The sequence below is a fragment of the Ornithodoros turicata genome, chromosome 2 (assembly GCF_037126465.1).
Source record: "Ornithodoros turicata isolate Travis chromosome 2, ASM3712646v1, whole genome shotgun sequence".
Taxonomy (NCBI): domain Eukaryota; kingdom Metazoa; phylum Arthropoda; class Arachnida; order Ixodida; family Argasidae; genus Ornithodoros; species Ornithodoros turicata.
Window position 1 is genome coordinate 53,440,505 of NC_088202.1, and position 26,582 is coordinate 53,467,086.

A 26,582-nucleotide genomic window follows, 5' to 3' on the forward strand; every position below is an offset into this window, starting at 1 on the left:
TTCACACCATTGCTTGCTAAGGAGAACAAAACACAAGTAGCGGTGCCGCGATATGGACCCATAGGACGCGTTTAAACGCTCTCGCAGACCATGTAGTACAGCTCAATAAACCTTGTAAGTGAAACCAGAACTTCCAGTGAGAGTAGCATCGTCGTGAGGTAGTGTAGCGCAAGAGCGTCCGATAGTGGTTCTTAGGTTAGGTAACTGTTCAGGTATGGTGTTGCTCCTAAAGAACAAGGCGGAGCGCGAACCTTCGCTCTGCATACCGCCGCAAACGTGTGCCATCAAGAATAGAAGAATACAAACCAATATACATCTAGTTCGTACGGTGTTGGACTGGTGCAGATATGAGGGTGGGCATGTGGCGATGCTACAGTTGGATCTTTCGAAAGCTTTCGATAGAGTTTGTCATACATACCTGTTCGCATTGCTGCGTCATGTCAACATGGGAGATAGGTTTGTAAATCGCATCCAGTTGTGCTACAAACTAGTTGCAACGAGCCTTGTGGTGAATAGATTCATTGCCACCCCGATTGCGCTTGGAGCTTCGGTCCGGCAAGGTTGTCCTTTATCGCCTTTACTTTTCGATTTGTACTTAGAACCGTTGTGTAGACACGTAATCTGTCAGTATGACGTTCATGGCTTTCAGCTGGGTGGTGTTGAAGTTAAAGTTGTGGCGTATGCAGATGACGTTGCGTTCTTGGTGAAAGATAAGAGAAGTGTCGAAAAAATAATGGAGCAGGTCGACTTGTTTTGTGCAGCTTCTGGAGCTCAAGTAAACAAAGAGATGTCTTTAGGAGTATGGTGTGGGCTTTGGGGTTCAACTCCAGAAATATTTTGCAATATCAAGTGGCAGACGAGCAACCGGGACTACCTGGGGGTGCCACTACACGCAAGTAGAAACACAAACAGGATGTGGTCAGAAAGAATTGATAAGATGAAAAAGCATGCATTCACTTGGAGAGGCAAGGAACTGTCAATATTCCAGCGGGCTTCAGTTTGCAATGTGTTTTTGATGGCGAAAATGGTATACATTTTCCAAGTACTTCAGTGTTACCGTAAAATCGTACATGCGTGCCATCGCGTGTTTGCCACCACGATATGGTGCTCAACATTTGAAAGAATGCGCCGAGAAAACCTTTTCAAGAAAGTCAAGGATGGAGGTTTAGGTCTACAGCACTTGTTTGTAAAGCAGCTAATTATGAGACTCTGGTTTTATAGGCAGTCTGTGCACCCCCTATTAGACGCCGTGAAGAGAGCAGTAGCCTACAACTATATGCCTGATATATATGTTGGCTTCCACGAGCAAGGCTTGCAGTTGACAGGGTTTTATCAGGAGGTCGTGGACTGCGTCAACTTTCTAAAAGTCAGGTTTACCCAGGATTACCTCTTTTCGGTTTCAAAGAAAGTGTTGGCAGCCCATTTGATAGATACCTTGTTTCCCGTGCCAATTTACAGGCAAATTCCGTCTGAGTGGCCTGGAGCGGACGTTTTACACAGGGTCAAACGCATGCACATAAAGCCGAATATGAAAACATTCTTTTTCAAGCTTCATACATCAACGCTCTCTGTGAAAGCATGGTTGGAACAGAAAGGCATATATGTTCCATGGTCTGCCAACTGCAGGTTTTGCAAAGTCCCTGAAACCGTTGACCACATATTTCTTGATTGTACGGAAGCACAGTTTTTCTGGGACGACATACAGATTAAAGTACTGAATAAACGCCTCTCTCTGAACCCACATACAATCAGATTCCTACCTTTACATCCGAATGAAGATATACGCTACGATATTATCATGCTGATAGCTATGTATTGCTTGTGGAAGCTGCGTATGGCAGACAGAAATGAAGAGCCATTGGCGTCGCCCATGCAGTATTTTAAAGTAGAAATAACGCAGCTGAAGCTATGCTGCATGCAGCATTTGGAAGCACCACCGTGGTTAGAGCATCTGTGTGAATCGCTGTCCTCTATGTAAATTATTAATCTCTGTGTGGGACGTGTTTAACCTGTGCGTTGTGTACCATGTATTTTTTTCTATCCTGTGTGTATGTAAATTTTTACTCTCTGTATGTGACCTGTGCAACCTGTGTGTTGTGTACCATGTATTTTTTTGTATTCTGTGTATTTGGATGCTACGGTGTGCATCATTCATTCATCATACATCACTCATTAACACTGTACAGTCATAGCTTATTTTAATGTTTGTAAATAAACGTTATTACCTGGTGAAAAAAAAAAAAAACGCCTCGGTAGCGCAGTAGGCAGCGCGTCAGTCTCATAATCTGAAGGTCGTGAGTTCGATCCTCACCCGGGGCAGGCGGCGGTTTACATTTTCACACCATTGCTTGCTAAGGAGAACAAAACACAAGTAGCGGTGCCGCGATATGGACCCATAGGACGCGTTTAAACGCTCTCGCAGACCATGTAGTACAGCTCAATAAACCTTGTAAGTGAAACCAGAACTTCCAGTGAGAGTAGCATCGTCGTGAGGTAGTGTAGCGCAAGAGCGTCCGATAGTGGTTCTTAGGTTAGGTAACTCTTCAGGTATGGTGTTGCTCCTAAAGAACAAGGCGGAGCGCGAACCTTCGCTCTGCATACCGCCTCGGTAGCGCAGTAGGCAGCGCGTCAGTCTCATAATCTGAAGGTCGTGAGTTCGATCCTCACCCGGGGCAGGCGGCGGTTTACATTTTCACACCATTGCTTGCTAAGGAGAACAAAACACAAGTAGCGGTGCCGCGATATGGACCCATAGGACGCGTTTAAACGCTCTCGCAGACCATGTAGTACAGCTCAATAAACCTTGTAAGTGAAACCAGAACTTCCAGTGAGAGTAGCATCGTCGTGAGGTAGTGTAGCGCAAGAGCGTCCGATAGTGGTTCTTAGGTTAGGTAACTCTTCAGGTATGGTGTTGCTCCTAAAGAACAAGGCGGAGCGCGAACCTTCGCTCTGCATACCGCCTCGGTAGCGCAGTAGGCAGCGCGTCAGTCTCATAATCTGAAGGTCGTGAGTTCGATCCTCACCCGGGGCAGGCGGCGGTTTACATTTTCACACCATTGCTTGCTAAGGAGAACAAAACACAAGTAGCGGTGCCGCGATATGGACCCATAGGACGCGTTTAAACGCTCTCGCAGACCATGTAGTACAGCTCAATAAACCTTGTAAGTGAAACCAGAACTTCCAGTGAGAGTAGCATCGTCGTGAGGTAGTGTAGCGCAAGAGCGTCCGATAGTGGTTCTTAGGTTAGGTAACTCTTCAGGTATGGTGTTGCTCCTAAAGAACAAGGCGGAGCGCGAACCTTCGCTCTGCATACCGCCTCGGTAGCGCAGTGGGCAGCGCGTCAGTCTCATAATCTGAAGGTCGTGAGTTCGATCCTCACCCGGGGCAGGCGGCGGTTTACATTTTCACACCATTGCTTGCTAAGGAGAACAAAACACAAGTAGCGGTGCCGCGATATGGACCCATAGGACGCGTTTAAACGCTCTCGCAGACCATGTAGTACAGCTCAATAAACCTTGTAAGTGAAACCAGAACTTCCAGTGAGAGTAGCATCGTCGTGAGGTAGTGTAGCGCAAGAGCGTCCGATAGTGGTTCTTAGGTTAGGTAACTCTTCAGGTATGGTGTTGCTCCTAAAGAACAAGGCGGAGCGCGAACCTTCGCTCTGCATAAGGTGTATGCCAAAGTACTTGCTGCCAGGCTCCAGCTTGTGGTGACACAACTTGTTGGCGATCATCAGACATGCGCAATCAGGAACAGGACCATACAAACAAACATCCATGTTGTCCGCTCGGTTCTAGACTGGTGTCGACTTGAAGGAAGTCATGTAGCCCTACTGCAAGTGGACCTCTCTAAGGCTTTTGATCGGGTGTGTCACGATTATTTGTTTTCGCTCTTGCATTACGTCAACATGGGAGACAAGTTCGTAAGCCGAATCAAGTTGTGCTATGAACAGGTTGCAACGAGCCTGGTAATTAACGGCACTCTTACCGCGCCAGTGCCCCTTCGAGCTTCAGTACGACAAGGCTGTCCCATGTCATCCCTACTATTTGATCTATACCTTGAGCCGTTATGCCAGCGTATCATCTCTCGTGGTGACATACGTGGTTTCGAGCTTCGCGATGCTGTGGTGAAGGTCGTGGCGTACGCGGATGACCTTGCGTTTCTCGTGACAGACAAGCCAAGTGTCGTCAAAGTTATTCACGAACTTCATGTGTTTGGTCAAGTCTCTGGGGCACGTCTAAACAAGGACAAATCTCTGGGGATATGGTGCGGTCAATGGGGAACAGCCCCGGAATTCTTTTGTGGCGTTCAGTGGCAAACCCGTGGTCCTTGCTACCTTGGGGTCCCGTTAGACAAAAGTTGTAACACGACCTCCTTGTGGTCGGAGCGATTACAAAACATTAGGACACATGCTTCGACCTGGAAAAAACAAGATCTCTCAATGTTTCAACGAGCTTCTGTGTGCAATGTTTTTCTGGCCGCTAAGCTGATTTACCTCTTGCAAGTCCTGCAATGCTCCCGCAAAATTATACATCGTTGTCATCGCATATTTGCCACCACAATATGGTGTTCAACGTTCGAAAGGATGCGAAGACAAAACCTGTTCAAGAAAGTCAAGGACGGCGGACTAGGCTTACAGCATCTCTACATCAAGCAACTCGTCATGAGACTGTTTTTTTATAGGCAGAGTTCACACCCGATTCTGGAAACCATCAAGCGGGCCCTTGCGTACAACTACATTCCCGATATATATGTTGGGTTTCACGAAGAAAGTCTACGCTTAAGCGGGTTCTACAAAGAGGTTGTCGAGAGCCTAAACTTCTTGAAGGCTAGATTCAGCCTAGAGTACCTCTTTTCTGTCGCCAAGAAAACGTTGGTAGCTCATCTTCTCGATGTACTCTTTCCTGTGCCCATCTACCGTCAAATCCCCTCCGGATGGCACGGCACGGATGTATTGTGCAGAGTCAGGAAGATGCCGGTCAAGCCCAACATGAAGTCATTTTTCTTTAAATTACACACGTCCACACTGCCCGTGAAAGCTTGGCTTCAACAGAAGGGATTCTATGTTCCGTGGTCCGTGAATTGCAGATTTTGCAACACGCCCGAGACTGTCGATCACCTTTTTCTGGACTGCACAGAAGCTTTATTCTTTTGGGATGACTTGCAGTTCAAAGTCCTTAAGCGCCGTCTTTCGCTTAATCCTCACACTATCCGCTTCCTCCCATTACGCCCCGGTGAAAATGTGAGATACGATATCGTTCTTCTTGTTGCCATGTACTGTTTGTGGAAGCTTCGTATGGCCGATAGGAACGAAGAGCCCTTGTGTCCTCCTATGAAATATTTCAAAGCCGAACTACTGCAGGTAAAGTTAGCTTGTACTCAGCTCTTAGAAGTGCCTGAGTGGTTAGATACAGTCTGCGAAAGGCTGAATGTTTTGTAGAAATTGTGTTATTAACGTGTCCGGTATAGAGGAGAAACATCGTATTCTCTCTCTGTGATTTTGTCGTATTGTGTATGGTATTGTGAGGTATTGAGTCGACGTGACTCAGAGTAGTAAGCTCTGAAAAATAAAGGTGGAAAAGAAAAAAAAAACCGCCTCGGTAGCGCAGTAGGCAGCGCGTCAGTCTCATAATCTGAAGGTCGTGAGTTCGATCCTCACCCGGGGCAGGCGGCGGTTTACATTTTCACACCATTGCTTGCTAAGGAGAACAAAACACAAGTAGCGGTGCCGCGATATGGACCCATAGGACGCGTTTAAACGCTCTCGCAGACCATGTAGTACAGCTCAATAAACCTTGTAAGTGAAACCAGAACTTCCAGTGAGAGTAGCATCGTCGTGAGGTAGTGTAGCGCAAGAGCGTCCGATAGTGGTTCTTAGGTTAGGTAACTCTTCAGGTATGGTGTTGCTCCTAAAGAACAAGGCGGAGCGCGAACCTTCGCTCTGCATACCGCCTCGGTAGCGCAGTAGGCAGCGCGTCAGTCTCATAATCTGAAGGTCGTGAGTTCGATCCTCACCCGGGGCAGGCGGCGGTTTACATTTTCACACCATTGCTTGCTAAGGAGAACAAAACACAAGTAGCGGTGCCGCGATATGGACCCATAGGACGCGTTTAAACGCTCTCGCAGACCATGTAGTACAGCTCAATAAACCTTGTAAGTGAAACCAGAACTTCCAGTGAGAGTAGCATCGTCGTGAGGTAGTGTAGCGCAAGAGCGTCCGATAGTGGTTCTTAGGTTAGGTAACTCTTCAGGTATGGTGTTGCTCCTAAAGAACAAGGCGGAGCGCGAACCTTCGCTCTGCATACCGCCTCGGTAGCGCAGTAGGCAGCGCGTCAGTCTCATAATCTGAAGGTCGTGAGTTCGATCCTCACCCGGGGCAGGCGGCGGTTTACATTTTCACACCATTGCTTGCTAAGGAGAACAAAACACAAGTAGCGGTGCCGCGATATGGACCCATAGGACGCGTTTAAACGCTCTCGCAGACCATGTAGTACAGCTCAATAAACCTTGTAAGTGAAACCAGAACTTCCAGTGAGAGTAGCATCGTCGTGAGGTAGTGTAGCGCAAGAGCGTCCGATAGTGGTTCTTAGGTTAGGTAACTCTTCAGGTATGGTGTTGCTCCTAAAGAACAAGGCGGAGCGCGAACCTTCGCTCTGCATACCGCCTCGGTAGCGCAGTGGGCAGCGCGTCAGTCTCATAATCTGAAGGTCGTGAGTTCGATCCTCACCCGGGGCAGGCGGCGGTTTACATTTTCACACCATTGCTTGCTAAGGAGAACAAAACACAAGTAGCGGTGCCGCGATATGGACCCATAGGACGCGTTTAAACGCTCTCGCAGACCATGTAGTACAGCTCAATAAACCTTGTAAGTGAAACCAGAACTTCCAGTGAGAGTAGCATCGTCGTGAGGTAGTGTAGCGCAAGAGCGTCCGATAGTGGTTCTTAGGTTAGGTAACTCTTCAGGTATGGTGTTGCTCCTAAAGAACAAGGCGGAGCGCGAACCTTCGCTCTGCATACCGCCTCGGTAGCGCAGTAGGCAGCGCGTCAGTCTCATAATCTGAAGGTCGTGAGTTCGATCCTCACCCGGGGCAGGCGGCGGTTTACATTTTCACACCATTGCTTGCTAAGGAGAACAAAACACAAGTAGCGGTGCCGCGATATGGACCCATAGGACGCGTTTAAACGCTCTCGCAGACCATGTAGTACAGCTCAATAAACCTTGTAAGTGAAACCAGAACTTCCAGTGAGAGTAGCATCGTCGTGAGGTAGTGTAGCGCAAGAGCGTCCGATAGTGGTTCTTAGGTTAGGTAACTCTTCAGGTATGGTGTTGCTCCTAAAGAACAAGGCGGAGCGCGAACCTTCGCTCTGCATACCGCCTCGGTAGCGCAGTAGGCAGCGCGTCAGTCTCATAATCTGAAGGTCGTGAGTTCGATCCTCACCCGGGGCAGGCGGTGGTTTACATTTTCACACCATTGCTTGCTAAGGAGAACAAAACACAAGTAGCGGTGCCGCGATATGGACCCATAGGACGCGTTTAAACGCTCTCGCAGACCATGTAGTACAGCTCAATAAACCTTGTAAGTGAAACCAGAACTTCCAGTGAGAGTAGCATCGTCGTGAGGTAGTGTAGCGCAAGAGCGTCCGATAGTGGTTCTTAGGTTAGGTAACTCTTCAGGTATGGTGTTGCTCCTAAAGAACAAGGCGGAGCGCGAACCTTCGCTCTGCATACCGCCTCGGTAGCGCAGTAGGCAGCGCGTCAGTCTCATAATCTGAAGGTCGTGAGTTCGATCCTCACCCGGGGCAGGCGGCGGTTTACATTTTCACACCATTGCTTGCTAAGGAGAACAAAACACAAGTAGCGGTGCCGCGATATGGACCCATAGGACGCGTTTAAACGCTCTCGCAGACCATGTAGTACAGCTCAATAAACCTTGTAAGTGAAACCAGAACTTCCAGTGAGAGTAGCATCGTCGTGAGGTAGTGTAGCGCAAGAGCGTCCGATAGTGGTTCTTAGGTTAGGTAACTCTTCAGGTATGGTGTTGCTCCTAAAGAACAAGGCGGAGCGCGAACCTTCGCTCTGCATACCGCCTCGGTAGCGCAGTAGGCAGCGCGTCAGTCTCATAATCTGAAGGTCGTGAGTTCGATCCTCACCCGGGGCAGGCGGCGGTTTACATTTTCACACCATTTCTTGCTAAGGAGAACAAAACCCAAGTAGCGGTGCCGCGATATGGACCCATAGGACGCGTTTAAACTGTCTCGCAGACCATGTAGTACAGCTCAATAAACCTTGTAAGTGAAACCAGAACTTCCAATAAGCGTAGCGTTCTCCTCTAAGTGAATAAAGGATATCGCAGTGAGTATGTAGTGCGGCACCTTCGAATGCATCGGCTCTGTGACAGCTCAGCAGAATAAGGATTTTCCTGAAGAGCACTTTTCAGGTTGTTCGTCAGGATTTCAGGTTGTTCGTCTTCGCACCAGAGAGAATTCGGTAAAAATTAACCCTTTTGGTGTTTGGAACACCGTCCTTTTTTAATCAAAAGAAACTTTGCAAATGTTTGCCGTTATTAAGAAACGGGGGAATTTGGCGGGTTTCTCGGGAATCACTTAGAACTTCAAAGGCCAGCTTCTCCTGCATCATCCTGAGCTGTCTAAAATGAAGTTCTGGTCAGAAATTGGACGGCGACGTCCGATATACAGAGGGAAGCACTTGCACACATTCCTTCAGTTATCCATTGCTTTTTCTTATCCTTATGCTGTCAAAGTTTCTCTCATGTCCTACGTTGCCTTGTGGGTGCCGAGACATTGGATTCGAGTAATTAGATAGAAGAAACTGAAACTCTAAAGGGTTATTCATCACAGATATGCATATGTGGTAAAGCGTGTGGCTAACATTGCATGAGCTGCCGTAAGAGTCGAACTAAAACAGGCGGGAAAACTCAATACTTGGTATATCATTTCTGAATAATTTTATGCCAAAAGGAATATCGAAATTTGAGTGGCTACCTTAAACTAGCGGGCACTCCATTCAGTTCAGCTCGAATATCTACATAAGCCACGTTTTGCGATGCAGAAAAAAAAGGAAGAAAAAATGAAATGAGAAAATGCAAAATGCTAAAGTTTGTTTCCGTTGAGCGGTTTCGTTGAGTTATTTTGTAGCATCTGTCCACCTTCATTCGTGCATGTAAATTAAGAGATTTTACAATAACACCGGCTCGACTCTGCACCCGGGTTGCCACGCGGATGTATTCATCACACACAGTTTTACGTCCCAAGAATATCGAGCTGCAATTCGATTTTGGATCACAGGAATACTTCGGTAGCAGTTTTTGATTAGAGTAAAGTCCTGCCTTAGTATTGTTATGGCGTATTGAGATTTCGGGTAACTGTACAATCAGAATTACACGGATGAGCAAAGTAGCAAGAGTCAGGCGAGCTGGTGGTTATATGAAGCGGGTAACATTGCCTTGAGTTTGAAGAGAACAAACACAGTCTCGGTGAACACGATGGATATAGTAACTGTTCTGAGGGAAAGTAATTGTTCTGTTCACAAACGGACGACACACAAGTCCCCTTACCCACTTCGCCGTGCAGTCTTTCCCTTGTTTGTGCTCCTTGAACTCGAGGAAACGTTGCCTGCCTTACATTCCCTCCTTCAAGTGCTGCCATAGAGGGTGACGTGCTTGGAAAGGACAAGTTACATCCTAAATAGCGCTTTTAAAACCCCAAGGCTGTTCAATGCAACCAGAATTTTCTCCTATTATTTGTACTCAACTACCCTGCGTTCTGTCCTAATCCCCAACAGCGAGCGTTTTCTTTCCATCGCTCTCTCACGTGTGCTCACGCAGCAGGCCCCCGTCTTTACTTGTTTTCATGCCGGCGACCCTTCCTTCTTTTTTCCTGCATCGCGTTTCCGTCCGAGCGTGTTGCGAACACCTCCGGCCTATCGGTTGCCATGGCAGCGAACGAACGGCTCGCTGCGGCGCGCGCCAGTCTAGTCCCCACTGATGCGAAGCGTTCCGTCTGAAAGCGTTGCGACGTCACCAGTCTGTGAGATGCGACGGCTCCCTGCAGACGCGTAACGTTGTTTCGGGCATCCTCGGAGGTTCACAACTACCTAGTTTGTGAAATGTAATGCGCTGTGCGTAGTCGTATTCGGCAGACAGGACGGTATTGGACTAGCTGCGCACATGCCGCTCTGCATCGGATCGACCATGGCAGCCATAATGTGGGATTACGCGAGGCAAGAACGGCTGTGCGCAGAGGTGGCAAAGCACCCCTTATTATTCGACAGGAAAACTTCGGGTTATAGCGATCCCGTGCAAAGGTCACATGCATGGCGTGTCATTGGGAGAGCTCTAAACTACCCAGGTGAGTCTGTTGGTTAAACGCGTATTTTACGAAAGAGGGCTAACCATGACTTACATGGTGCAGATGAGGAGTGTCACAAACAGTGGCGTACGATACGTGACAAGTACGTGCGTGAAGTTCGCCAGGGGAGAGAAGACGGTGACACAGGAATGGATCAAGTGCAGTCGAGCTGGCCACTCTTTAGATGCTTGGGATTTTTAAGAGGTCACATTCAAATGAGAAGGTAGGTGGCTTTGTGAAAAGGTTAACACTCAATGCAGGGGGACTGGCCATGCGCAATTTGGGAAACTTCAAAATATGTTATGCAGGAACCATCGGATGCTCGAACAAGATCGCGCTGATAAACAGTGCCAAGCGGCAGCATCTGGGACGGATATGATACTGCAGTGTGACGTGGAGACACCAAGTACGTTATTATACGATACTTAATATGGCGCGTTAATGTGAACGTGGCCTCAAGCATATGACGCGTGAAAGCTGAACAAAAAAGAAACGAAGGAACTTTCGTTTGTCTATACCTTTCCCCACTCTGCTGTGCCGCGTAGCCATGTACTACCGGCCTGCACCCTTGCTCTTTTGTCGTACCGCTTCCCTCCTTTTTGTACGCGACGCATTCATAGAAGGACGAGTTCCCAGAATTTTCCATCGGGGTGAAAGTTTATTCCCTAAACTAACGCTGTAGTGTATACTGGCTGCTGTGTTTCTCCCCCTTTTCCGAATTACTACAACTTGAAGAGGAGTTTTAAGCTTGCACTCCAAAACGGAAGAGAAAGTGCCGTTTAAATGGGAGTCCATCGAGATCCGTCTGCCAGCTATTCCAGAAGGACATTTCAGGTTATAGTGATCATTACTATACTCGTAGACAGGCACCTTTCGCAGCAGAGCTTACCAGATTAGTCCACACGTGCATGTAAGCTTTCGGCTGAACGACGAAGATACATCTATGAAACAACAACAACAGTTATATTCTGACGATGAAGTGGGGAGGTTTTCCACTTTAGGAGTGGAACGCTACCCCAGGGGTCTAATATGAGCGGTGACAATGATGAGCGATGACGATGCTGAGAGATGACTGCGAAAACCGGCGATGTAGCTCCCCAATCCTCATCATAAAATAAAGTTGTTGTTGTCTTGTAAACAGCCATAGTTTTCAGAACATCTCCCGCGACTTGATGCTCCTACGTGTAAGGTCGAATAACGAGGAACCTTGCACGGACGTGTGCATTCGATTGCACAAGTAACTTTACGTAGCAGCAACACAGCACTTGTTCGGACAAAAATGGTACAAAAACAAGAAGGGGAGGTACGACGAAAAACCCCGAGGCACCTTTCTCTTACATATGTTCACGGAATCGTCCATGATTTTTATCTCAGGGGTTGTTGGACACCCGTCTCAGTTAGTTACTGTCATGCATGTTCACGCACAACAAAATCGCGTAAAAAATTTTGGGGATTCGTAGGGTGTAAGGGATGGGGAGAGGTGTGCTGAGAAAATCCTTGCACGTGCGTGTTCCACGCTAGAGTCACTAAATAAGCTACGCTTCAGAGTATCGACACTGAGTTCCAAGAGCGAGCATGCGCCATCTTGTTTCCGCGCCACGGTAGCCACGCGCATTTTAGCGGATGATGGCATCTCTCGAGGTTGGTGAAATGTTCCTTTCTCTTGCAAGCAGCTCATCAAGGTCCGACGGCCTTGAGCTCACCTTGACGTCCTCGGGACGCTCTGGGGACAATACACGGATTATCGCACAACAATCATACACGCTTCTCTATCCCACAGCCTGCATTATGTTAGCTATCTTTGATCCTCAAATGGGGATGATGTGGATGTGGTGCTGAAACAAGATGGCGCTCCTGCTCTCCCTTGGAACTCAGTGTCGATACTCTGAAGCGTAGCTTATTTAGTGACTCTATTCCACGCATAACATTAGCTCATGCTTTGTGCGCTCAACATGTGTGCGCTTGCGATCCTGTCCAGAGTGTTGTTAGCGGAATTGGCAAACAAGCTGTTGCGCTGATGCGGTACATGCATATCTGCAGGGTTACTCGAAGTTCTGGTGAATGGTGGCGATGCGTCTTCGACTGAAGAACCTGCGGTCAAAATCACTGGAAGCGTGGGAGAGTACTGGGAGCACGAGGTATGCCACGCAAAGGGTTTTTCTCGTTCGGTATTGACGCGTGCGCAAAGAAGCGCACAAAGAGATAGAGGGAAAAGTGTCCGAGCCATTCTGGCCTATGCTAACCTTTAGTACCAGTATACATAGCTACACGTCACAACGGCCGTTGATACGTGCGGTGCGGTGTCCGTCTGAATCCAACGAGAGGGAGGACGCTCTGTGAATGAGGAAGGGCGAGCACATGACACCGCTTTCAGAGTATGCTGTGCGCTATGGCGAAGTGCCCTTGTGTATCAAGAAGCAGCTTTGTAGTGTTCGCAGAACGGGAGTTTCGTGAGGCGGGCTGACTTGTATCGATCATCATTTACTGAGAACATAGTCTGTGTCCTTTTCTTTCTCTGTTCTAATCAACATACCCCTCACCCCCCTTGTCGCAGGAGAATATGTCGTAGTTACGTGGGAACAGTGGTAGATGATTGGAGGAGTTCTAGGTGTGAAACGCTGAATTCTGAGAAGTGATTGAAGTATGATTGAAGTATGGCAGACATCGAAAAAGCAAGAGCGGTGTTCCGACGACTTGCCTAGGAGCCTTGACTGACCTGCAGGCCCGGATTTAGGGGATGGGGGTCAAGATGTCCTAACCCCATAAATTTGTCGTGATATAGAGTTTCAATTGACCTTGGTAGTGCGATAGTATTCTGTCCAAGGCAGGACCCCCCCCCTCCTCCCTCAGAAAAGTCATGGATCCGCATCTGCTGACGGGACACGCATTCTCTCTCATCACACTCTCTCTTACATTTATTCTCATTCACACACATATACATACATACGGCGCGATGGCTTTTTCGATGACTGCCATATACTTCAACTGTTCATGTTCCCAGGTAAGTTGAGTTTTGTGCTGTGTTTGTCTCTTTGTATGTCCCAGTCTCAGAACAATTACTTTCCAATCGTGATTTATTTCTGTTTGTTTGATTGATTGATTACTAATCAATCACGGCAAGGTTTCGTCTACTTACCAAACTTCGTGCCGCAAGCCCGTAGAACGCGTTTTGTCTTCCTATAGGCCAGGGTGTCGGGAACCTTTGCAATCCTAACGGCCACATTTCACCCTCCCCCTCGTCGACTTTTTTCCAGGGATCGCAGAAGATATTTGAACACATTCTAAAATAAATCTAAATTAGCCTCGCAAAATTAGTTATCGCTGCTGAATAACAAGCTGAACGCGTTCTGCACACATGCTACACATTCCTTTGTAACTATTACTGTTTAACAAGTTTAGCTGTAATGAAAGCTTGCATTTTCGATGGCTTGTTGCATTCACAAAGTTATGGTACGAGAATACGACAAACACCTTTTGTTCATTTTACTAAGAGCGGGAAAGGAAACACAGAGAGAGCGCTTTTGCCTGAGGAATTCGCCTGCCGTGCCGCGCCCTCTGCCTGTCAGCTATATAAGCCCCGGAGTTTTTGTCACGCGCTTGGTCTACGCTGGGCTGCGACTGCAGCAAAGCTGAGCCGCAAGCGCCCCGCGGGCCGCAGGTTCCCGACGCCTGTCCCAGACGGTCCTACACTGTGCCAGATACGACGAGAGCAGGTTGGCAGATCTGCTACAGTGGTAGCGCATTCAAGGGTGGGTAACTGTTTCTGGAGAAAGGTCCTGGGTCCGTACGTTCCATTCAATTGTTGCAGTAAATGACACGTTCCTCATTTATAACCTTACTTCTGAATAACGTACATGGCACCTTATACGAGATGTCCAATTAACTGGGCAACCGCCAATTTAAATGGTTAATTATCAGAAAAGAAGATAAAACCTACATGACCCCCACTCTCTTTTTGCTTTTATTGCGCGTTTCCGTTGGATCCACAAAGTGTCGTTCCACATTTCATGCAAGTGCATGGTTGTGTTTTCAGGAAAGCCACGAGGACACTTCCGAAGCGTCGGACACATTCCGCGAACTGCAGCAACAAGAGATGCGCTACGAAAGCCCGGTGCGGAGATCGGTAAAGCGAAGGCAAACACACGCCACCAGTGTTACTCTTCCCACTGCATCGACAGATGAGTTACCCACGGTAAAGCAAGAGAGGGTCAACGGCGATCATTGCCATAGAGAACACATTGACGTTAGGGACTGTGACGTTATGTTCCTCTTGAGTTTGAAAGAGACGCTTAAATCGCTGCCACCGAGGAAAAAGAGATTGGCGCAGTTGAAGTTCCAACAAGTTCTCTACGATCTAGAATTTGGCGATGATGTGTCGATGACTGATTGTACATAGGGTTCGATAACCATGACGTACCGATATGACGGTGCCCCAGCGCAAGGGAATAATGAACATGTGGTTTGTTTCATCTGTATTATCATCATAATCCTATCGTCCACATAACTATTTTTATTAAAAGATGCCTCCAAGCCCTTCATTTCACTGTGAAAATAGACCAAAAGCCAGGGGACATCTGTTTTGTGATTGTTATGCAAGCCAGTGTGTGTTCTTCGTTCTATAAAATTTCACTGTGAGCGAGGAGCGGTTGGCGCAGTGCGTTGTACCCACGTCACATGCGTTGTAACCCATGTTTGAATGTTACTTCCACCGAATGATTGATTGTGTAAATGCTTTCTGCTGTAGCCTGTCTATTCAAGCAGTTCTACTATGAAGTACAGAAACACGCACTTAGAGAGCTATAAAAACACATTTTATAGTGCGTGTGAAGCATACTTTCGGCATACGTCACTTTTCCTCGCTTCCATCATGTCTCGCTTATCCCGCCATCTCGGGAGTCGTCCTCTTCCGTCCGGATAACGGATTCGTCCGAATAATCGAATCAAGCAAACTTCCAGGGAAACCCGAAAATATAGGAGGCCTCTTTATTGCTCCAGAAAAACGAAAACAAGGAAAAGATCGCCTTTGGTATCCGTTCCCTCAAAACGTCAGTGCACTGTTTGAAATTAGTAGGCATTAGCAGGAAACCGGAGATGCTTTCGGACGGTCAACATGCACATATGGATTTATTGTGCCCGGAGGATGCAGGACACATCTTCCTCTTCCTACTGTGTGTCCGCATACGTCAAAAGAGAGTGACCTCTGGATGTTGCAAAGTGGTTGACTGAAACTGACTAATGACGCCATAACGCAGGGTCCGTCAGCGCCATCCATCCGTTGCGCAGACTACTACGATTGTAAATAAATGACGTCAGAGATTACGTCAGAAGTACGAATAATAAGCAGTGCATAATTACCCATGGTGCGTTTTGCATTCGCGCACTTCGTTCGCGTTATATTCCGGACAGCTGACATTCCAAAGCCGTTGGCCTGCTGGCATAGCCGAACCTTCCCTTTTCCTTGCCGAACCATTCTAATCACCCAGGGCAACAAAACCAGACGAGAACAGAGAAAAATAAATCATATCAGGTTTAATGACACATAGCCATTTGAAAAACATACAGTTATCGCAGGTGTTGACAACTCCAAACAGAAGGGTATGGTGATGACCACACCGAAATTATGAAGGGTCAGTTGAGGTCCATTTCTCACCTAGAGCTAAATGTACACGCAGTGATTAGCCGTTTCTATTTTTTCAATGAGTGGCCATAATGGGTCTGTTGCAAAAACATGACATCGTTGGTTGGCACAGCTGATTCCTACTAGCGCTCACGCCGACATCATGGCCGGTCTCGCCACGACCAAAGCTTTTTTTTCTTTTTCGCGGGGCCGGCAACAGGGGATGCATGGCATTCATCTGTTCACACGCGTTCGTCTTGGTCTATACAGCTCCGTGAAGTGAACCTTGATTCCTGGTTAAACCAAAAAGTGTACTAACTCCGTATTACGATGTACGGACACACGGCACGGGTACAGGCCCGGGATGCACGAATAAACAAGCCCAGTGACGCCATTGACACGTGCGCGGGGTACGGGAACGTACTCGGGTGGTAGTAGGTGATTTCGTGTATGTGTATGAGTGCGGGCAACAGATAGTTTTTCCTATATTGAAAAATGAATAAGCTATTAGTGCACACAAAAACCACGCGCACGTCGTAAATATCTTTTGTTGCTACCAACACTCAGGATCATTCGTGCCTCATGATGATAGCCATGCCGATAGGTCTGATTTTGCATTCTCGCTAGCGTTCACTACCAGTTTTACCTTGGGCAAAATTTGTTATCAAAATCTTTTACGAGAATAATTTTACCACGCTTACGTGGTAACCCGCTTGGGAAGTTCGGACTGATCGACCAACACGCGTGTGACACTGAGGCTGTGGTGGTGGTTTTACTGAAAGAACTCGCCGTTGTCGGTCTCACAGAGGTGGGCAACGTCACGGCTAGCGCTCTGGGGTAATGTGCGTCCTCGGCCGCCTTCTAAGGGAACTGTGCCTGACAGCGTCTGAAAAGAACCCAGGAAAAAATCCAGACAGCACAGCTGGCACCAGGATTCGAATCCGGGCACCTCCCAGTCTCGACACGACATCGCTAACCACTCAGTCACGCGAGACAGTGAGGCTGTATTCGTGACGGCGCATACGATCGCACAAATCAGGACGATGCAGTGAATTACGCGTGCTCATTTCAGTCATCAACGCTGCCTCAGCGTCTTGGTGTGTTCCACCCGTCGTCGAACCGAAAGGGCTGCTTACTCGGGCGATCTTTACGATAGGCCTGCCTATCCTCCTGATTTCGTTGTGAGGTTTCTCTACCAATAGAGACAACCCTGGTACTCGGGACAGGTATACAGGACAACACGACCTCGATACTTTCTCCAGTGTTTACACTCTTCACTCGATTCCAGTTTACACCGAAGTGAATGACCCCTTTGTTATAGTTGGCACGCTGCTACTTGTTCCAACCGCCTCGACATAGTCGGACGCAACTAGGCTCTTTTTGGGGCAGTCCACATATCGGTCCACATAACCCAAAGAAAGAGCGTTAAAAATGGAACGGCTGATTGCTTCACACCATTCCACGTCTCTTTTTCTGGCATCCGTTCGACCACAGGCATGAGCCACTATATGCGTAATTTAAGTCACGCCGTTAGTCAAGACCCCGTGACGTGACGTTGCAGCCGGCTCCCACCGTTCACATGTCTACACCGGGCATGGAGCCAGGACGTGGAACATACTTACGCATTCTCCGGCAAAAAGTCACGTTAAGGGTATTCAGCGCCACTTTCTTTGGCTCAGTCGGCGTCCCGCTGGCGCCCTGTCACGAACGCTGAACTAGCACGTGGGGAAGAGGTATTTGACGCTCCAGCGCCGCCTTCTTTGGACCTGAGGCCAGGCTAATGCCGATAGGTTCCATAAGAAATGTAAGCCTTGAAAGGGTTGTGACACTTCGACACACGTGGCTCGTTACATCGCGCACGCGTAGTACTGCGCACCGGGGTACGGAAACGCCGGAGGGGCGAGCGCTACGGCCATTCCCATTGGTAGTTGGAGGCACATGACCTCTCCAGCGCTGCTTCACTGGCGGAGACACCTGCAGTAATGTCACAGCCCAATGGGATTCGATATTGGCGGTGCCGATTTTCTATGCGTCTATTACCCTGTTTGCTGTAAAACCTGGAATGCAGGTTCACGTCTGTGCAAATAAATGTCTTTAGCATTTATTTTGTATAACATGGGACGAAGTATCGCAACCCCTTAAGCGATGGAAAGGGAGAACACTTCTCTCTCTCTCTCTGTTTTATTTATTTATTTATTTATTTTTCGTGTCTGTGTTGGAAGCGATCTTGATTGATTGGATCTTCGAGCGCCCTGGTGCAGGTGATAGAATCCAGTTCACATCACATCACAAACTGCTCATAAGCATTAATAGTGAGTTTTAGTGCAGCGTTCGCTACCGCCTTTGGGTACGTAAGTGAGAGCTTTGGTACGTGGTTCCGCGCACGCTGAAAACATACAGAGAGCTTCGCGCGCTGCGCAGAACTACTACGCTATCCCCTACGTAGGCAATGGCGATAGCGTACGATGCACTAAAATTCTCTCTAGTGTTTATCGTGTTACGCACTTCCTTTTCGTACCCTCCTTATCGCCCATCATCGCGTCTGTTTTCCCAGGACAGGCAAACATGGTCTAACGGAAAGCATGACGGAAAGCGAATAAATAGTGAGTGTTATCACGTTGTATGTGTGTCTTTTTTTACGCTTGGCTAAATTACGAGTGGAATACTCATATGTGAATCACTGTTTGCTGAAGAATCCGAGAGATTCGCTTTCGAACGTTGCGGCTAACATGCAATTGGGGGAAAAAAAGCGCAGAAACTGGACAGACAGAGAAGACACGAACACACGGTGTACGTGTCTTCTCTGTCTGGCCAGTTTTCCCAGTTTGTTTTTTCCTAATCGTGATATACCAGCTTGCCCACACTATTGTCTTAACTAAAATGCAACTTATCTTGTTGTTTAAGGGTGTACGATATGGCGTATTGAACACAGGACGCGAGCCTTGGAAGTGCGAAGAAAAGGAAGTCGTCGAGTGAATGCGCGCGTTGATTTACTGGCCTTGCTGGATTTAATGCCCCACTGGAAATTCATTCTTCAGTAATCCGAGTAATTCAGTGGCCTGGAAGCAAGTGAATTATCTAGTAACGTAATCATCGGAACAATGGATTACATCCCAAGCAGCACAATGTACTGAAAGTCGAGTGCAATAGGGGTGGACGGTATGTGTCTTATCGATGTTCCTTAGCTTCACGAGTCTGTTCAAGGCCTTCCACCTACCCGTCCTCCCCTATTGCACCCGACTTTCAGTACATTTTGCTGCTTGGGATCGGATTCAATCCTAAAATGGAGAAGAATGAGGAGATGTTGAACTCGTCACCCGACGAACTGAAAAAACAAACCCACCCACACACACACACACACACAAAAAAAAAAAAAATTACTAAGCTACTTGAGACAGTGCCCCTCCCCTCATCCTCGCCAACTCACTACCAAGTTTACGAGTGCCAGAAACGTCGCGTCTCTATTCTTGGGTTCCCGAGCACGCTGCACCTTCACCATAGCGAAACTTCAAGCTTCATTGTTCAAACGGTCCAGGCAGATTTCAATCGACTACCTTATTAGCGAGAAACGTTCGTAGCCTCGCCCTTCAATGTATCGTTTTAGGGTTCCACAAATAGCTCGCGTCGTCTGCTACAGACACCAAAAGAAAACTTTCTGCGTTTTTCATTAAAACGTTATTTCACTTACTTTTTTCTACATTCTGAAAAGAGTACAGCGCCTTCTTTCGCCCGTTATCAACCACACGTCAGGATTATGGGGTGTATATAACGCGTGTTGGCTTGCTGAGATCAAGATCGCGGGTTCAAACCCGGCCGTGGACGGTAGCAATGTGGGGGAGGTAAATATTGCTACCAGCACCGTGTGTCGGAGATTTCCGCCGCCCGTCAAAAGAATCCCAGGTGGTCAAACTTATCCGCAGTCCTACCCTGCAGCACGTGCGACATGTCGCAATACTATAGGCATGCAGACAAACCTTAAGTGTAACATCACGGCACCATTGTTGTTGTTTTTGTTGTTTTTTTTTTTTTTGGGGGGGGGGGTACGCTATGAAAAGTTTAGATAACATGCGACCGGTTATGTGTGGTGGAGGGGAACCTGAGTCACATTCGTGTTCTGAAACGCCTTTATTATTAGACATTAGACATTTGGCCTTGTATGTTTGTTGAGTGGTGCTCAAGATAGTTATTTTTTTTGGTTCCTTTAATTGCGTAATGCATATGTAATAAGAATTCAATGTGAAAATGCTTGTTATTTGGTTGCAAGCATATAAAACATTGCATGTGACCAATCTTGTAGAAACTCGGATGGCGTCGCGTTCCACCTGCTCACTTTCAGCTCTCAATGCTAGAACGTTATACTATAACCCTCTCAAAGCAGTCGTTCGAAAACGACGTAAAATAATCAGATTAGTTATGTTTACAACCTTGTTCGACCCATCATTCATTACCATGTACCAAATTGCTGTTCAGAATATTTTATTAACATAATTATCTAATTACACAAGTAACTGCTCAGATTACACTTTGCTTACCAAACTGCTAAGCAGTCGACTGTTGTAGTGCCAATCGAAGCCTTCCACACGCTATCAAGTGCGGCGCCCCTGACTATATCGCTGCAGAGCGGCGTCGCTGTTTGCTTGAGGCGCCCCAAGCAGCAGAATGTAATGAAAGTTCAAGTGCATGGGGGTGGCCGGAAGGTGTCTTATCAGCGTGGTGGTTCATTATCAAAGCTATCCACGAAGAAAACGTCCTTGATCTACCCGCCCAGCCGACTGCACTCGCTGCATTGCGCGCTTGGGGCCATTGACACATTTGAAATCCGCAGCAGTTTTGGTCACAGTTTCCTCAGTCTATTCTCCAGGACTGTGAAGAACTCTATTCCGAGACTGCCGTGACGCAGCCATTCAGTTGCAGTGACCGTACCATATGAACACACCACAAACCGGCCACAAAGTCTGATGAAGAAGCTGTTGAAGTGAAATGCAAGTTTTCTTTGCAAAAGAGGAGCATCTTGAAAACATCGAATACAGTGCAAAAAGCACCCGGTGGTAAGTGCTCAAACTAACCTTATCCAGCAGGTGTGCAGTAGTGTGCCCGTGACTACACTGTGGCAATCTATGGTCACAGAGTGACGTACTTTTTTTTTTATACAGCACAAGATTTATTATGGGGCAGTACGGTACGTGTGGAGATGGATCAACATACGAAGTCAGAAAAGGGATTACGAAACCGTTCATTTGCAGCAGCGCTAATACTATACTGTTACGATTTCTGGGTCAGTACAACTGGAGCTTGAGATATGCGTTGAAGACTGAAACTGAAATATCAGATGCAAGATTGTTTCATGCGAATGCAGAAACAGCTGGGTTTACTTCATCATGGATAATGTTGTGAACGCAGCATAAAAAATGACACAGGAGACGGCACGAGTGCGATGTTTGATTGAATAATTATTCAATACATGATTCAATACAATTAAACTACCCCGTTTCCAGACGTTATACCCCATCATGGACTAAGTCTGATCTAGGAAATCTAAGAATACACACACACACGACACTGCAACCGGCGACACTGAAACCGAAACACAGACAAATAATCACACAAATATATGTCCATGTGTTTCGCTTGTAAAATCGAACGTCTGCAGTTTTGAGTCTCGTGTGTGTTTGTGTCTCTGCGTTGTCCAGATTGTAGCTTAGTTCATGATGCGGTACGCCCCCTGGCCTGCATTTATGCCATCTTATCAGCTGGGTTTAATGCCAGCTGATCTGCATGATAGTGCAAATTATGTTATTTCATCTAGCCAATCACTTCTCAGCTTTTTGCGAATGTTTTCTCGAATCCTCAGCATCCTTTGTCATGAGAAATTGATGTTCTGAGGCTGGAACACATAGAAAGGACAAATACATACAAGCCTCAAAGTGCCTAAGAAATTAATGATGAAATTCATCATCCTTTGTCAGTTTGCGCACGCTCTTTTCACTTGTGCTCCGATGCTATTCATACCGCCGTACTCAGACTCCGCACTCAGGATCCCCAGAGCTTAGTACGTTAACAGCGCCCCCCTTTTTAATAGCCTTGGCGGTGCATTGAGCAATGAGCATGCGCGCCCGCTGCACGTGCAGGATCCACAAGGCTTCAGCTTTTGTACGCCGGCTACCAGGCTACCAACGGTTGTCACGTTTGTGCTGGACATTATGGTCGAAAACATAGTACCGATAATAACAAGACACGAATTCCGGAGTCCGTGTAATCTTTAACCAATGTGTGTGATCCACCATCAAACAGTCAACGCCTTTGGACCAGCCAAGCGCGTAGACGACGTTGCCGTTCTGAGCTGGGTTAATTCGAGCCAACCTTGAATGCGTACATCAACAGAGATACACATTTTTAATCGTCGGAGGCTGCAATGAGACCTTGGCGCAGATTCAAAGGCCGAGCTATTTTTGGGCTCCTGCGTCTCATGGCATGTCCGCCGTCAGCCGCTGCCTGGCCGCCGAACGAGGGGAACGATAGAACATTTCAGCCGCACAGTGAAAGCTATTACGAGTGCGCCGTCCCGCCCTTTCGGTACCGGTGCACGGGTTAAACATACCTCGGACGGATTACCTTGACTCGAATGTCAAGCTGTGCATGTTTACGTCTGTAATTATGCCCCCGCGCTTTGTTTGTGTTTTGACGCCGGTCGTTGGAAGGACGTTTACTGGCGTGTGGGGAAGTTGGGTTGGTTGCAGAAGTAAGGGTCGCAGCATGGTTTGAAAGTGAATGACACAGCAGAGTACAGTGCATCTTTAGTCATCAGATAGTCCGGTTCATTTCGATGTTTTGCGAGTCTGCCTTATTTGTCTCGTCATTCCAAAAAGCAAAACGTATGCACGCCATGCAAGATTTTCGTGTGTGCAACACTTACAGTGTCTCTAAATCAGCTGGACTCTCGCCCTCTCACCTTGTCAAAGTTGCTCGGTCTGTGGTCATACCCAACAACAACAACAACAAACAAGGGGGGGATATATTTATTAGACGAAAAGGGGGAAAAAACGGGGGAAAGGTCAGTCAAACGAGACGTCGTCTTGCTATTCCAGAAATAAGAACAACCTGAACATCCCTGTTGTGAACAACAAACAAATCGACTCTGACCTTGGGTGATTCACCACTGGAGAGCAGTACACTACCCCATTACATGCGAAACATTAGATGTGAGATATGAGAATAAAGTCATGCACACCCAGCTCACCAAGTCTCTGCCCTAAAAGCGCTATAAGCTTTTTGGACGCCGTAGGGCTTTGGTCCTCACTGGGAGGCGACTTATTATTATATCTCACCACTTCACCGCCAGTAATGAGATATAGTATCGTGGCTGGCGATGAAACTCCTCAATCATTCGCATTAAAATAAAGTTTTTGCTATTGTTGTGAAGTACAAATATTAGCACCTACTGCGTAGCCAGGTACAGCAAAACTCCAAGTCTACGGTAAAAACTAGTGGGGCCAAATCTCATCGCAATATGTGCTGTCCGATGTTTTCCCAGGGCTTTCCCTCAGACATTCCGGGCACATTTCCCCTCAAGACTGGAAGAGCGAAAATAATTAAGTAGCGCTAAACGCAGCTGTCACCTACACGGGCAAATGCACCTGCGAAGAAGACACAATGTTAAACCACAATTTTTCAAACGAGCCTGGAAGCACCATGTACAGCGCTGCATTGCTTTTGCGTGGCATGTTACTTCGTCAAAACGATCCTATTGGACACAAATAGGGTAGCAACATTTCTCCGATGCAGCGGCTGTCGCCGCAAGGAACCAAGTATACTGGCCGAGGAGTCGAGGACCAAAAACACAAGCAGGGTAGAGATCAAAGCAAGAGCCTCTCAGAGACCTGAGGCTCTTGCTTTGATCTACCTCCACCGGGTCGCTGGATTTTCCACTTTTCGACGAACACAAGAGGATAGCCGTCCACACACAATAGTGAAATGGGCGCAACTTTGTTCATTTTACAGTTCTAGACTATTATGAGATATCTCCAATTTACCGCGACATTTCTTCCGAGAAGCGGATATCTCAAGTATATACGATTGCAGGCAGTGCGGCAGTTTAGCCGTAGCAATAAGAAGAAAACAGGTGTAAATAATGGGTCGTCGAACACGCCTCCACGAATACTTCACGAAACAGCGTTGGCGGAACTGCATTACTTTTACGTCGTGCGATGTAACATCCCTGTTGTGAACATACGCACTAACTGCGCCTGCATCCCGACCCAGATGAAGGCATCTTCCCAGTCAGTCAAGGATGCGGAGCTTGAACTGTTTCTCGGCCCGCGGTTTGTACTAGAAACACAGCTGACACAGTGGGCGGGTCGCCGATGTCGTAATGTAGGCCAGGTGAGCTTCTGCTTTGGACACGCTACTTTGGCAGATATACGAGAAACGTCCGTGACAGCTGTGGCAATTCACCGCAGTGTACGACATTCACGTTCAGGAAGCCAGAATAAGCACGTGCTGTTGAAGATGCATAGTTTGTTAAGCGTAGTATAAAAGCTCATAATGAAAATAACACACGTTGAACTTCATATAGTGCACATTACATTACTATTTTTGTACTATTTTTTTAAGCGTGATGTGGGCAAGCTTACGCTGTCCCATCCTACAGTTGCATGGTAATACGACATTAAGTTATGCGCGCTCCTCGTGTTTAAGCTGCACCATGCCCTCAGGTCCTGGATTGGTGTAATGAAAATAAATTTGAGAACGTGACTCTGCTGTTTATGGATTGTATGCTTTCTGCATGTAATTAGTGCCTCTCATTTTCCATGTATCTAATATACATATGTGTGACATAAGAAAACAACAAAAGCATGATGCGTGCTGACAAATTACTGAAATTACCTTAAACGTTGCACCCAATGACTGCAGCTGCACTTGGGGAGCACCTGCTACCCAATGCCTGCACTCATTCTATCTATTCTTGACGTCTACTAGCCTGCTTGAACTCCTCTGACCTCAGAGGCAGAGCTTTTGCCATGAATGCGGAGACGTGATCTTCACAGCACTGTGTAGCAGCCGACAGGCTGTATTATTTCTCGAAAACAAACTTCCTTCGCGGCCCCCGCTTCTTCACAGACACACGCCGTGCCAGACCGATCACGTGAACCCGCGACGCTGTAAATTTCTTCGAACTCGCGGGGTCGCTTGGCATGCGTGGTCTGCCTCTCGGACGCGGTGTAACCTGACACCCGGTTTGCGCGTCCAGAGGGGGGAGGGGGGGCAGTCTGGACTGGGGTTCCGAAGGAAGCGGACGCTAAAATAAACACCGCTCATAATGTAAAAGAAGTTGTTTTTCTTCTGAATTAATTCAATCTTACAACTGGTGACCCTCTACACTTCGCAACAACTACATCTCCGGTGGCCGACCGGATGAATTACTATCCCCATATCAGTTACTACGCACCCGCGCGTGTGTGATATCTCATTTGCGTGTGTCATGTGTGTGTGCCTAATCTTTTTCATCGTCATCCAACTCATATATTAACCCACATGCTCTGAGGTATGGTACCGCAGTTGTTGCGGTGAATCACCTCATCCCATCGTCATTCCTGTAGTTGTTGTTGTTGTTGTGTAAAGCTTCATGCGCGGCTACGAAGACGATCATTATTAAGGTTGTCGGAGACCGGTGAAACTACCCTTGTGGCACGCTTGTTTCGATCAGGATCGATCATCGTGGATCGAAGTGAATATCTGGCCTCCACTTACGCATTACGATTCCCTATGTATGGTACTGCACTAAGTGATGAGTTCCATGTGCAATCTTCCGTAGACAACGCGTACGTCAGTGAGAACGGTACGTGGCCAAAACAACTTCCATGAAGCTAGGATACTCTAAAGAAGATCTTCAAGTCACCTTGAGACGTGACAAGCCTCGCATTCGAATCGTTTTAGTTGACGAAAGCGTCAACCACGTGGAGAATGTACAACTTATTCTTTGCGTCGCTCTTACGTAAGGTGCTGACGTGTCAACTCAATCAACGACAGTCTCGCTCGCTTAGCCTGACGTCAAGCTCATGCCTCAAGTACTTTCTGAACTGCATAGTGAAATAACAGATAACAGCGCCGCAAGCTGCTTTCTTTTCGTACACACTTTGATATCATTTCCGCGCTGTTTTTGTACCGAGTAGAATGCTGGAAACGAGGAGAGGCATCTGCGCTCTACGCGTCTGCTACCACAAAACTAGCGCTAATATTTCTGTATAAAACAAAATCTGTGATACTGAGGCACCTGGGCGAAGGTTTGGAAAGTAAGCCGTACCAGGATGTTGAGGTTGACTAAAAAATGGAAATAGACAGAGGGAGGGAGTAAACCACCATGTTGGATGGAAAGTCACCTTATTGGAAGAGGGAAAGAAGGTACTATAAATATGGTAAAGTGGTAAACAAAGTTTTCATTAGTAACTTAATTCTAATCGATCTTGACCGCACGGGAAACACTTCAATGTGTTTTATACTTGTCTTCCTGCGCTTCCTCGAACTAAAGTGAACACAGTCCTCTGACCCCAAGGCAGGATATCCTTGTGTGTAGGGGTGGTGTCACCGTGTCAGTCATCAA

The 26,582-nt window shown here is 47.3% G+C and overlaps 1 protein-coding gene, 1 long non-coding RNA gene and 12 other non-coding genes across 14 annotated transcripts; all 14 read left to right on the top strand.

The window, feature by feature from the left end:
- Positions 1-2,246: 2,246 nt before the first annotated feature.
- Trnam-cau (transfer RNA methionine (anticodon CAU)) lies at positions 2,247-2,319 on the top strand. Its single transcript has one exon. It is a non-coding gene; the product is annotated as a tRNA-Met (tRNA).
- A 283-nt stretch (positions 2,320-2,602) lies between these two features.
- On the top strand, positions 2,603-2,675 carry Trnam-cau (transfer RNA methionine (anticodon CAU)). The gene has a single exon. It is a non-coding gene; the product is annotated as a tRNA-Met (tRNA).
- A 283-nt stretch (positions 2,676-2,958) lies between these two features.
- Positions 2,959-3,031, top strand: Trnam-cau (transfer RNA methionine (anticodon CAU)). Its single transcript has one exon. It is a non-coding gene; the product is annotated as a tRNA-Met (tRNA).
- Positions 3,032-3,314: 283 nt separating this feature from the next.
- Trnam-cau (transfer RNA methionine (anticodon CAU)) lies at positions 3,315-3,387 on the top strand. The gene has a single exon. It is a non-coding gene; the product is annotated as a tRNA-Met (tRNA).
- Positions 3,388-5,594: 2,207 nt separating this feature from the next.
- Trnam-cau (transfer RNA methionine (anticodon CAU)) lies at positions 5,595-5,667 on the top strand. The gene has a single exon. It is a non-coding gene; the product is annotated as a tRNA-Met (tRNA).
- A 283-nt stretch (positions 5,668-5,950) lies between these two features.
- On the top strand, positions 5,951-6,023 carry Trnam-cau (transfer RNA methionine (anticodon CAU)). The gene has a single exon. It is a non-coding gene; the product is annotated as a tRNA-Met (tRNA).
- A 283-nt stretch (positions 6,024-6,306) lies between these two features.
- Trnam-cau (transfer RNA methionine (anticodon CAU)) lies at positions 6,307-6,379 on the top strand. The gene has a single exon. It is a non-coding gene; the product is annotated as a tRNA-Met (tRNA).
- Positions 6,380-6,662: 283 nt separating this feature from the next.
- Positions 6,663-6,735, top strand: Trnam-cau (transfer RNA methionine (anticodon CAU)). Its single transcript has one exon. It is a non-coding gene; the product is annotated as a tRNA-Met (tRNA).
- Positions 6,736-7,018: 283 nt separating this feature from the next.
- Trnam-cau (transfer RNA methionine (anticodon CAU)) lies at positions 7,019-7,091 on the top strand. Its single transcript has one exon. It is a non-coding gene; the product is annotated as a tRNA-Met (tRNA).
- Positions 7,092-7,374: 283 nt separating this feature from the next.
- Trnam-cau (transfer RNA methionine (anticodon CAU)) lies at positions 7,375-7,447 on the top strand. The gene has a single exon. It is a non-coding gene; the product is annotated as a tRNA-Met (tRNA).
- A 283-nt stretch (positions 7,448-7,730) lies between these two features.
- Trnam-cau (transfer RNA methionine (anticodon CAU)) lies at positions 7,731-7,803 on the top strand. Its single transcript has one exon. It is a non-coding gene; the product is annotated as a tRNA-Met (tRNA).
- Positions 7,804-8,086: 283 nt separating this feature from the next.
- Trnam-cau (transfer RNA methionine (anticodon CAU)) lies at positions 8,087-8,159 on the top strand. Its single transcript has one exon. It is a non-coding gene; the product is annotated as a tRNA-Met (tRNA).
- A 1,764-nt stretch (positions 8,160-9,923) lies between these two features.
- On the top strand, positions 9,924-14,957 carry LOC135385408 (transcription factor Adf-1-like). The gene is made up of 5 exons (XM_064614704.1): positions 9,924-10,368; positions 10,432-10,591; positions 10,677-10,774; positions 12,409-12,506; positions 14,402-14,957. The coding sequence occupies exons 1-5, from the start codon at positions 10,188-10,190 to the stop codon at positions 14,762-14,764; spliced, it is 900 nt and encodes a 299-aa protein (XP_064470774.1). The 5' UTR covers positions 9,924-10,187; the 3' UTR covers positions 14,765-14,957.
- A 5,599-nt stretch (positions 14,958-20,556) lies between these two features.
- On the top strand, positions 20,557-21,414 carry LOC135383485 (uncharacterized). The gene is made up of 2 exons (XR_010419904.1): positions 20,557-21,033; positions 21,139-21,414. It is a non-coding gene; the product is annotated as an uncharacterized LOC135383485 (long non-coding RNA).
- Positions 21,415-26,582: the final 5,168 nt, after the last annotated feature.

Excerpts from the sequence above, each read along its gene's own strand:
- LOC135385408 (XM_064614704.1), top strand. The coding sequence starts at position 10,188 with ATGCCGCTCTGCATCGGATCGACCATGGCAGCCATAATGTGGGATTAC. Across the intron at positions 10,369-10,431 it reads GAGAGCTCTAAACTACCCAG|ATGAGGAGTGTCACAAACAG; the intron begins GTGAGTCTGTTG and ends TACATGGTGCAG. Across the intron at positions 10,592-10,676 it reads GGTCACATTCAAATGAGAAG|GAACCATCGGATGCTCGAAC; the intron begins GTAGGTGGCTTT and ends TATGTTATGCAG.